The sequence below is a fragment of the Teleopsis dalmanni genome, chromosome 1 (genome assembly GCF_002237135.1).
Source record: "Teleopsis dalmanni isolate 2A chromosome 1, ASM223713v2, whole genome shotgun sequence".
NCBI lineage: Eukaryota > Metazoa > Arthropoda > Insecta > Diptera > Diopsidae > Teleopsis > Teleopsis dalmanni.
In genome coordinates this window covers 105,290,647-105,303,542 of record NC_051846.1, presented here as the reverse complement: position 1 = coordinate 105,303,542, position 12,896 = coordinate 105,290,647, and the positions used below count along the sequence as shown (strand labels likewise).

General features: G+C 30.3%; 1 protein-coding gene across 1 annotated transcript in view; it reads right to left on the bottom strand.

Annotated features, from left to right (window-relative positions):
• LOC119664581 (serine/threonine-protein kinase ATM-like) overlaps positions 1 to 11,266 on the bottom strand; it is a 34,998-nt gene extending 23,732 nt beyond the window's left edge. Inside the window, exons 1-7 of the mRNA XM_038074041.1 lie at positions 10,876 to 11,266; positions 10,711 to 10,822; positions 10,502 to 10,663; positions 10,217 to 10,437; positions 10,066 to 10,164; positions 9,760 to 9,993; positions 9,585 to 9,706 (exon numbers count right to left, since the gene is read on the bottom strand). Of these exons, the coding sequence (XP_037929969.1) occupies positions 9,585 to 9,706; positions 9,760 to 9,993; positions 10,066 to 10,164; positions 10,217 to 10,437; positions 10,502 to 10,663; positions 10,711 to 10,822; positions 10,876 to 11,079 (1,154 nt within the window). The 5' untranslated portion in view covers positions 11,080 to 11,266. The remainder of the gene's footprint in view (positions 1 to 9,584; positions 9,707 to 9,759; positions 9,994 to 10,065; positions 10,165 to 10,216; positions 10,438 to 10,501; positions 10,664 to 10,710; positions 10,823 to 10,875) is intronic.
• Positions 11,267 to 12,896: the final 1,630 nt, after the last annotated feature.

Here is a 12,896-nt window from a genome sequence, read left to right as displayed (position 1 = left end):
GAGGTGACAATTGTATTTGTTGTATTACTTGCAGGCAGAGTGTACACAGTGTTTTCGACAATGTTTTTACGGGAATTTGGTTCGAACTTATTGAACATTTAACGAAGTTGTAAAGGTGTTACGTCTTACAAGTAGTGGTCTTTCATCCAACACTTTTTGTGAAGACATATCTTTATATGTTTTTGTGTTTTTAATGAAGAATTTGTTAAGTTGTTGGTTAACTTAATTTTATTAGCTGTGGCAATTTCACTAGCTATTTTTGCTATATTTGTTTCGTTTTTTACTATGTGTACAGAATTTGTTTTGAGTTTATTATATGTTTTAACGTCTTCTGTGCTAAGCATAATATAGCCATTTAAGCCATTTTCACATATATTAGATTACAATTTAGTTACAATTTGTTTATTTAATTATTTTTTTAATTATTTATTGGAAATTTCCAAATAAAATTTATTTATTTCTATTTAAGTTTTTTAAGGATACTTGAAAATTACACTGTGGCAGCACCACATTTATAATTTCTTGCTTTCGTTAAAAAGTTCATATGCTGTCTCTAACAGCTGTTTTGAGCAAGAACTCAATTTTTTCGTTTTGGCTGTTTTTGCAAACTTAAAAATTTTTAATTTGTTTAACAAAAATTTTTATATTTACTAAATCTGAATATCACCGTTCACTGGCACTGTTTTTAGTAGAATTTTTATATTTACGGTCTATCGCTCAAATGATCATAACTTTGAAATTTGTAATTTAATTATTTCCAATTAAAAAACAATAAAAGTTACGGAGTGTTCACTTTTCGCACGCGCTTCACTTTCAGATCATAGTTACAGCACAGAATGTTTTTTAAGATCTTTCGCTAAATGTCCTGGAACTGTAAATATTAATCAACAACTTCTAGACATCTTTGATGGCAACAATATTGAAACTATTGTATTAGATATAATTATATTGCATATAATTAATGGGTTTGTCAAACTAGAACCACATTAAAACTTTTTATATCTCCAGTTGAAAAATATTTGTAATCTTTAAAGAGTAGTTTAGAGAAATTGCTGTTGCATTCCTTTATCGTTAAAAAACATGCAAAGTTTTTGAAAAATGCAAAAACCAAGTTAGCAGAAAGTGAATGGGGCGATTTATACTATCATGAACGTAACATGAACATGAACTTGAAAACCGGTTACTTATAGATGAGAGAGGGAAGAGAGTGTGATGTGAGTTCATGAATTTCACGCAATGAAATTTGCTGCATTTCTTCAGTTTGACACGCATACATATGCAATGTTATGTTAATGTTTACCTTTTAATACTGAATACTCTTAATTTCTGTGCTCTGCACTACCACACACAAGCATTTTATACGTTTACATAAAACAAAACAAATTTCATGCTCATGACAGTGTAAACTGAACTGACTATTCATGTTGTCGTCAAGTTCATCTCACGTTCATGATAGTGTATAGGCCCAATAGGCCCAATGTGTTGTTTTGTGTGATATTTCTAAATATAATGCTTTTCTGATTTTTGCCTGGAAATTCAAAGAAGAATGTAGCAGGAACTAGTCTTCAACGAATACATAATCCAATCCAACCATCGAAGCAGTTATTTAACTGCGCTAAGAAATGTTTACTAAATATTGTGTGCCATTTCCCCAACATTTAAATACTATGAACCTGATGATTATAAGATTAAACACTGCTTTAAAGCAGCTACATCAGTTAAAGGCACATTAAAACATCACTGCTTTTTTCACAATTCGGAAAAAATATTAATGGCAAAAATATTTTCTTCTTTAGACATTACAGATTATGTATTATTAATGAAAGGAGTATTAATAAAATCAATGTAAAAACCATAAAAAATATTTTGTTTATAGTTCTTTACAGTTTATTTTCTATATCATCTTTGACCTGTGCAGAGTATTTTTCCAACTTCACCAAAAAAGATAAGGTGATGTGTAGGTAGTTGAGCTAGTGTCGAACTAAGAAAAAAATGCATTAATTATGTTAAAATTCGTAATTTAATAATACTGATGATGCGGAACTCATTTAAAATGATTAAATTATATGTAGAATTTAATACACATTTAATTTAGAAATAAAAAGTGAAAATTTTTGTGCAATTTTATGTGTAAAATTGATTTAATGGTATTATGATAAATGTGAGTGATGTGTAGGACGCCTGATAAATTAATTTTTTTTTAATTACTTCTTCTAATTACTTTTTTTAATTGCTTCAAGTGACCGTGAACGCTGCAAACAACAAGGAAGTGAATGTCAACCCAAAAATATATTCAACTTAGATCGCAGCTGAAGTTAAGCGTGTTGGTTGACGAAAACCGTTTATATTGCAAGTCAATCACCAGAAGCGTTTAAAACCCTCAAACATCGTCTAACGCACAATATGCCATTTTTAGAGTATGACTAATTGTTTGAAACTATGCCTATGGAATACAAATGGCTTAACGAAACATAACAATGATCTCAAAGTCGTATTAAATAGCGAAAACAATGATATCGGTCAGATCACTAAAACTTATTTCACTAAGCAATCTCATATAAGGGTCCGATAATTGTGCAAGTGGTGGCATAATTAGAAACTCTATAAAACATGACTGGATAGAACAATTTTGCACAAATGAATTTCAAGTTTTTTTGTTTCCAAAGAAATCTTTAATTAGCCGCTAGTCGAACTACTTTATATAGTCCTTCCAGGCATCAGCTGAAGTGCGCAGACTACTTATCTGTTTTTAAACGGTTTCAAGACCGTTTCATATTTGGAGGAGACTTCAATACAAAAAACAAGTTTTGGGGCTCAAGACTTATTACAAGAAAAGGACGAGAAATGTATAAAGCCATGCAACTCGCAGCTTGTAATTCGATTTTAACTGGTAAACAAACTTACTGGTCGTCGAATTCTAGCAAAGTTTTCGACATCATCAAGTCTAGAACTTTATCTACAAAAACATTCCAGCATCTCACCTAACTATATCAGAACGCTTTGACTTCTGATCACTCAGCAGTACTGCTGATAGTTCCACAAAATCCAACAATAAACCACAACACGCACAAGTTCGTAAATACATTTACGACTGGAAATATTTCCAGCTGCAGCTTGTACATTTGCGCAAGATTGACCACATTGTTAACAGTGAGCAATTAGACGACGCTGTACTTCGCTTCACTAAGCAACTGCAGTTGGCAGCGTGGAACAGTACAGCAGCACCAAAACTCCAATATCTAAGTGGTAGAAAATACCCACTCTTTATCACAAACAAAATCACGGAGAAGCGAAAATTACGGAAAGCAACTAGATGTCCGTTAATAAAGTCGCAACTAAAAAATTACACACTGCTATTAAATCATACAAAAATAAAGAATACTTTCTGTGGAAGGCTACTTAATCATTTAACAGCCCAATGCAGCAGTCTGCCCTAGTGAATCCACGAAACTCAATGGGCTATAACAAACACTCAAAAGGCGAAGTTTTTGCTAAACACCAAAAAAAGACTTTCAGACCAAATGAAAGCCAAAATGTTATTGAGTCAAGTACAAATTAGCCCAAAAGCCTCAATGCAATTGTTCCGGTCACTACAGAGGAAGTAAGTGAACAAATTCTAAAAATAATCCTCAAAAACCTCCTGGTTTTCACTTGATAACGACTGAAGTTCTTCGAAACTTACCCAATAACTGCATCATCTACCTATGCGATTTAATTAATTCGTGCCTCTTTTGAAACATGAAATTCGCTAAGGTAATTATGATACCGAAACCGGGGAAGTCTTCCAATGACATATCATCATATAGGCCAATATCTCTATTACCAACCTTATCGAAGCTTTTTGAAAAACTACTACAGCACGTACATTACAAATAATTAAGAGGAGAGACTTAATTCCTGATCATTAATTCGGCTTCAAAAAAAACCATTGAAGTGGTTTTGAATCGGCGATGCAAGACAAGAAATTGTGTTCTTCCTAGATGTATCACAAGCCTTCGATAAGATTTGTCATGAAGGATTACTTCATAAACTTAAGTCATTATTGCCTATACATTACTGTGAGCCCGGGAAAATAACTGTTGTTTAAAAAACTTTTATGAATAAAAAAGCAGCAACAAAAAGTTGTTGAAACTCATATTTAAGTATATAGTTATCACTCTAACAATTTTTATTCTTAGTATTATGCTTGCTTTTTATACATTAGCATTTTAAAATAACACTCAAAAAATAATAATTAAATTTGCTTTATATTATATTCCTCAAAAATAGGTAATTATATTATGTGCCTTTTATTTTTTTCGCGCAGGAATAACTCTTACACTCTGCTTTTTATTTTAAAACGCACAAGTAACTGTTACTTTTGCGTTATAAATATAAAAATCATGAATTACTGGAAATTTCTGACGAATATATTTAAAACGAAAATATAAAATGCAATTTTCATACAAGGTAATTGTTTTTGTAATTTCATACGAAATGTATTAAAAAGCTGGCGCCGGTAAAGATTTAGTCTAGTGTTTGCATTTTATATTTTCGTTTTAAATATATTCGGCAGAAATTGCCAGTTATTCATGATTTTTATATTTATAACGCAAAAGTAAAAATTATTTATGCGTTTTAAATAAGAAGCAGAATTTTAAGAGTTACTTCTGCGCGAAAAAAATAAAAGGCACAAAAAATTATTATATTTGAGAAATATAATATAAAGCAAATTTAATTATTTTTAGAGTTTTATTTTAAAATGCGAATAATAATAGTAAAAAGGTGATTTTTATTTTTTTTCTATAACTGTTACGGTCCCTGCTATGAGCTGCTATCATCGTATCAAAACGACAAATACTTTAGTGTGAAATACGAAGATGCCCATTCATCACTAAAAACGATAAACGCAGGCGTCCCACAGCGAAGCATTCTTGGGAACATACTATATTTCCTGTATTCATATGACTTACCCTCTGCAAACCAACTGGTACTGCGGTTCTAGCAATCGAAAATAATATAGAAGACGCAACGGCTAATATATAACACACAGTCAACCAAATTGCTTTATGGGCAAAAAAAAATGGCAAATCAAGCTAAACAAGGGAAAATTTGTACCTTCTGCTCAAAAAGTACTCGGATTTTGTAAATAAAACACACAAATTTAAATTTTATTCCAAATTTATTTTATCTCCTTCAAAATATACTCCTTCTGAAGCGATACACATATGTCAACGCTTAACCCAATCTTCCATACACTTTTACTGATTCAATCGACTCAAAACGCCTACGACGAATGGGCAATTTGAATTTCGGGAACAGGAAAAAGTCGCTAAATGCATTTGAGGTAATCTCACATTAACAGCTGCTGTAAACAAAGTAATTAACAGATGGCGCTCAAATTTGTACCATATGTCAGGAAAAGGTGTACCAACATAACAAAAAAAAATATTTGAAAAAGGTCTATTACTTAAGGAGTAGTTAACAAACAACAAAATCCGGATACTTTTTGAGCAGAGTCTTCTCATTGAGAAATTATACCTATATACCAATTCATATCGATGACACAAAAATTCCACACGCTAACGAAGCCAAATACCTAGGCGTTACGTTTGACGCTAAGCTGCGCTGGAAAGCGCATGTTAAGAAAAAACAAGTAGAGTGTGAAAACTAAACAAATTTTACCACCTCATCTGGTAAACTGGCAATCTATAACAAACGAATGGGCTATAATTAAATGCAGAAGCCAGTTTGGAGTTATGACATAGAATTATGGGGTTGTGCCAGCAAGAAACACATTGAAACTATCCAACGCTTTCAAAATAAAGTGTTACGTTAGATCGTAAATGCTCTCCACCGTGACCTTGGCATGCCAACCATCGAAGACGTGCCTAAAGTGCCCATTAGACAGCATTACACATCAAATTTTTCCGACAATTTTTTAAACACGCCTCAGAAAAAACAACAAATATACTAGAAAATAAAATCATACATGCATTTAAACGATGTTTTCGCTTTCATCCCTTTATGCGCGTATATATACATGAGAATTTTTTTTCGCACTTTTTTGAAAAATGTGAAATTTGTTTGTGTAATAGTAACATTTGAAATTTTAAGAAATACGTTAACGAGAATAAAAAAATTTTGATATTTCTTCAAACACGTTCGTGTTTTTGCGTATACAGTCTATTTTTGTCGGCATGCAAAATTTAATTTATTTTGAGAAATGGAAGCGTAATCATCGTTTAAATGCACGCATGATTTATAGTTAGCAGACGATGTTTTGCAACAATGAATAAATTGTATCTTTTATTTTCAATATTACATATTTGTATTTTCTACCTAGGTAAAATTTCATAATTTCCAAAACATATTATTACGAAGAATTAAAATATTAACAACCTTGGGCTACCAAAATTATATAAATAACCAAACATTAAATTACAAGGAATATTTTAATTTAAATATTATTTGTATTGTCTACCTACCAAAAATTTATTACTAAAACATATCGAGTAGCAAAATAGCTTCGCTTTCACCTTAAATATTCCAATCAAATTGCTTATTAGTACCTCTTATTTGATATTTGTACTAGGTGTAATATTAAAACGATTTTTGTCTATATTTTAAGAATCGTTAATAAAATATTAAAAAAAAAGAAATTGACTTTTGGAACAATGTAATTTTCTCACATGAAAGAAAATTTATTCTTTCGATCTAATGCCCGCCAAACGGTTTGGAGAAAACCAAACACCGAACTGCAAAAATAATAATTCTAATATGCCTGTAAAACATGTCCTTTTTATTGATGTGCATAACCGCTGCGGGTGTTGGCGAATTGAAATTCATTGACGGCATTATAGACAAAAAATATTATTAAGCCATCTTCAAGGGTAAATGCCAAAGAAAGTGCAGATGATAAATACACAAACACAAAGTAAGTGCTGACAATTTAAGTTTACCAGCGACGTTTAGCTTCCAATACAACAATTATCTGAAACATATGGCTTATTATGTGCGTATGTGGCTGGCGCATCATATAAAACATATATTACTACATCCACCCCAAATGCCAGATCTCAACCTCATGCAAGATTTGTGGGTAGATGCCTAAAGAGTGAGAGAAACGAACAACAAATGCATAACTGAAGGTATTGACCCAGAAAACAAAAAAAAATTGGTTTCTTTGATGCCAAGGCTACTAGAAGCTGTTATTAAACAAAAGGGATTGTCCTCTAAATATTAATTATTGCCGGTAATATTTTTTTTATGTTCTTATGTTAATACTTTTTGTGATTTTTTAATTTTAAAAAATTAAATTTAAGAAATATAATGAAATAAAATGAAATGGATAAACACAGTGTTAAAGTCCAATATGGTTGTTGTGCTTGCTATGTTCGTCACTATATATATTGTCGTTTAATTGCAGCTTCTGTGTTGGTTTTAAGCTATCAAACTTGCTCTTTGTTTTAGACTCGTGCAACTGGTAACAATTTATTCCTCAAACAAATACAAATAAATAAAAATTAAATAACATTCAAAAGAATTGAAGTAGTCATTTTTCAAATACATTAATACGCAAACTACGAGTTTACGTGCTCGGCAGTTTACAATCAGTCAACAAAAAATACTAAAATATATCATCCAGTGTGTTCAAGCGTGTTTGGAAGCGTGATATAATTTGCAATTCAATAAGAACATAACTATTTGCGATTTAATAAGAACGAACGCGTTCTTAACAGTTTGTTCTATCACATATTTGTATTAGTCCAATGTCGAATAAAATACAATACAACACGCATGGTCTTATTTTAAAACATAATTAAAACAATTAATTTACATGTAAATGTCAATTAACTGTTGTGTATTGAACAACGATCATGCGTTAATTTTAAGTAAGCATTTTCTTTTCTTTGATTTCTTTTGTTGATATGTCCCTTCAATAACGCGATATCCGTATAACTCGTTTTCATATTACGCGATTTCAATTTCCCGTATAACACGGGCAATCCTCCATATAACGCGGGAATTTATACAGTTCATAATTAGCAAAGAAGATAAAGACAAGAAACTGAGAGTTACTCGAAAAATTGTGTACAGTTTTCTGGATTTTGCAAATATTATTCAAAATTTTGTGTAATGAGGTAAAAATATCACGCAGTACAAAAACAAAAAGCCTAATGCTACATAATAGCGCGTGAATATTTTCCCCACCTGGTCTTGCTATTTTGCCCACCCGGTCTCTACTCACCACGATATTTGCTAAAGTAAGAGCACTTTCTGAGAAATTTCATTGCCTGTTTTGGTTTTTTGAAAGAACAATAAGGCGGAATTTGTTTTTAAAAACAAAAGCATTAAAAAAAGGTGATTATTTCAGAAAAATATACATAATTTGTATATTTTTCTGAAATAATATGAAATAAATATTTAATAAAAGTTTATTTACAGATGAAACGAAAATGCATACGTGGATGCTTAAATTCCAATCATCTATACATTTTTTCAAAAGCTTATCGAAAGTAAATTATCTTTAAAAATTAATTGTTGTAAAAAAAAGTGAATAAATAAATGTGCCTAAATAGTGTATATAATAAACTACCAATTAAGTTGTGACTAATTATATGACTAATTATATATATATATTTACATATGTCAGCAATAATTAGACCACTACAGATTTAAGTTTACCTATTCCTGATTTATTTAACGCATTTAAAATTTATATTTAAATTGAATTAAAACTGATATAAAAAATCATGCTTATATTTACTCATAATCGTATTAATATAAACAATGGATTTTCCAAGAACAATAATTTATACTATTTCTTCTAATTAGAAGAAATGGCTACGTGATAATATGCAACCACAAATGTAATAAACATTTAGGTTTCAAGCCACACTGTTTTTAATATTTAACAATTCTGGTATGGTGAAAAAGTGGGAAAGTTTTTTTGCGATATTACATAAATAGAGGTACAGTTATTCAAAATTTCCTGTTTCTTTTTTTATCTTCTTTGATAATTAGCTTCGCGTAACTTTGCACGTGTGTATACGGGGTATACGGCAATACCCCTATAACGCCGACTACGATTACTGTACTTACAAATTGTCTGCGGTGTTATAATTTAATTTACTAAAAAAGGGCAACTGAACAACAAATAATTAAAAAATAAAAAAAATATCTAAATATGGTTTTACAATGTATTGTATTGTTCATTGTCAATACAAATACGAACAACACTGAAATTCAGTATTGTTCCCAAATACTACATTTCCTTACTCTGGGTGGTATTAAATTTTCAATTGTATTCTTTCAAAACTTAAATTTTAAATTTAACTCTGAATTTTACTGGAAATCAGAAAAGTTAATATTAGTTTCACCATATTGCTTTTAAATGTAATAACAGCAATTTTGCAATTTTTATTTCACATTTGGCTGTTTTTTCAAATATTTATGGCAATAATTTTTAAAAATTCAAACGTGGTGTAAATATTATAATTATCTACGAAAATAAAACTCTATAAAATTTATGAAATATATTATGGCACTAAATGCACTATTTAATTATAAGTAAACTAGTATTGGAATGTAATAATAATTACCATATCTCATTTGAAGCAGAATTTTCACGAACAAAATTAAGCACGATTTCTAATGGGTCACTCAGTTTAGGTATTTTTGATTTTGATTGTACCATATCATCTTCTATTATGTTCCACTGCAACTATATAGCATGTATCAAAATGGTGAATTAGTCAGTTGAAATATTCTACTCACCAAATAAATTATTAATGATGCTACATTTATAAAACTTTGTGCACATACATCCGAATCAATTTGATCTTGTTGTAATCTATTGGCTTTTATTTCCATATCGACTATAGACATTAATTTTTTCAATGTTTTTGACCAATTTTCATTAAGTGTAATTGGAAAAGTACTGTTATCACCGTTACATATGTTAGGATATAAATATTTTAAAAATTTGTATACGGACTTAAAGAAGAGTTCCTATTGAAGCGAAAGCAATATTAAACTACATATTTTCAATAAGTCGAAAACCTATTTTTAAAAACATAGTACCTTTGCTTCACTTTTCATTAAAGTAAAATAATATCCACACAAAACCGGTATAAGTTTTTGTAAATCCGTTCCAATAGTAAAATGATAATCTATTGAAAGCTAAATAAAAAATAATTTGTTATTTATATAACGTATAAAGTTAGCATATTACATTTATAACAAATATATAAAAAAGCCTTAAAACATCAAACTTTTTACGATCATCAGATGCTTTATGTGCATATACATATATTTCCGGCAGATATCCGATAAGGTCAAAATTTAAGACAACATTTTGAGTGCCGATTTCAATAGTTTTTATTATTGTTTGTAAGATCGCAAAACGAAGTACCTCATTTTCGACATTAACTTCGAACAAATATGATAAAATACCTTTAAATAAAGAATAAAATATTATTAAAAATTAATTGAAACATTACTAATGAGGTTAACGTACGACTGAATTCGTTTAATTTAATGTCCTGCACATACATAAGCGATTTGTAAAGGCCTCGATCCAAAAGATTTAAAAATAATGCACCGAAATGTTTAATGGTGCTGTGATTTTCGAAACCTTGTATAAAGGCGGTAAATATTGCAGATTTTGTCAAGAAATTTTCTAAAAATGTAATCGTTACAAACTGTCAACACATAAAGATCACTCACCTTCTACATTGTAGTCCAGTATTTTGTTAACAACACTTCTATAGAAATAATTTTTGTTTTGAAGGTTTTGAGTGCCTTTCGTAAGTCGTATATCATCTAGACAAACTGAATGCTGTATACAAATATGTTACTATAATATAAATAATAAAAAAAAATAAAATAAACCTTAATAGTTGCGTTAATGGCACTTTCAAACATAACTTTCCAACATATATCTTTACGGTGGTAATCATTTTTCAATAGCAGGAAAACATCTTCTTTATGGCTTACTAATAATCCATTTAAACGCTCAATAGCTTTGTTTCTAACTGCTACTTTATCTGAATTGCATTCTGCACAAACTGCACTTAAATCATAAACTCCCGCCATTGCAACTGGCACTTACATTATGTTTAACTGACCAATACAATCAATTGCCCTGCAACATATGTTTCAAAATAGAACATTAAAAATATTCTTTGATAGAACAGAAACAAGGTTCATCACATTCTCTTAATTCCAGTATAAAATAATATTCATGAATGAATGAACATTCTTACGATCCATATTCTGTCAGTGGGTACACAAATTTCGTTTTTAAAGGTTTTTATTATTAAAATAAAAAAAATTCTATGAAAATACTGCCCAAAAAATTATTAAAAAGCAAAAAAACAACCAATTCTAATAACAATTTAATAAAATTATTAAATTTTTAACGTTTGTGAAATTTAGTGTTTGCAAGTTCATCAAAAACATAAATTTTTGGTTTAATTTTCAACGTGAACACGTAACCGAAATGAATTACGTAGTAGTAAATATTATTAGTAGAATATAACCATATGAAATATGGTTATATGAAATATTATTGATCCACTTCAACCCATTAAGTACCAAGCAAGTTTAAACTTGGGATTTGATGGTGGAATTTTCAGAAAGATCTTATATTACATTAAAAATATTTCCTGCAAAATTAAATTTTTTTTTTTTGAAAAGTAGTTTTCCGGAAAAGTGCCGTGTGGTCAACCACACGCTGGGACCCACAGCACATTTTTCTCTCTTCGATAGTGCATACATTTTTATATATGTTTTGTAAAGGTTGAAATTGCTACTAACTAATTTCAACCATACATATACTTTTGTACAAATCTGACGTCATTCCGTCAGCAGAAAACGCAACACCAACACCGTTGCGGACAACACCAGAAACCAAATTACCCTTAACAAAGCTAAACGTACATCCTAGAAAGGATAAAATTTATTTAAATATTTATTAAGATCATAATACAACAACATTACTTGCATTCCATGCGTCAATGAGCCGCGGGCATGACTGGTAAACAAAGCTGAAGAAAATAAAAAAATAATAAAACAACAAAACTAAAACAGAACTTGAAACCTTATTTATTCACTATTTATATATACAATATATTTTATTTTTGTTTGTTTTATTAATTTTTGTTTTATCTTTTTTTTTATTTATTTGTTGATAAATAAATATAAATATTAAAAGCAAAAACACCAGCACTATATAAACAAAATACGCTTGTAAACAAGACAAGCTTGAAAGCTTTGGTTGAACTAAATACAAAGCACGACGAATTCAAGAACGCACGAAGACAAAAAGCATAGAAATTACACCCAAGCGAACAATAGCAACAAAAGACAACAAGTATCAAAAATACCAACGGCAAATGTACCGATGCACTACAAGAAAAGCTTCGGTCGTTTGAGTATAAATAAACGCGCATTGTACAAGCACGGCATCTTGTGTCTTGGAGATCAACGGATTAACAAGTTCACTGGTCAATTAGATCAAATCCTAGTTTACAGGCTAATTCAGTCTACAGTGGTCAGTTCGATCAAAGTAGGCAACTGGTCAATTCGATCAAATCCTAGTTTACAGGCTAATTCAGTCTACACTGGCCAGTTCGATCAAAGCAGGCAACTGGTCAATTCGATCAAATCCTAGTTTACAGGCTAATTCAGTCTACACTGGTCAGTTCGATCAAAGCAGGCAACTGGTCACTTCGATTAAATCCTAGTTTACAGGCTTAATCAGTCTACACTGGTCCATTCGATCATTTTTTTTTCTTTTTTTTGTTAATTATTCTTTCTTTTTATCTGGCTCATTCAGCCAACCTATAGGTTTTCGTAACACAGAGCATCCGTAAGAAGAGAAGGAACCCAGGAGAGAACGCGGTCCTGTC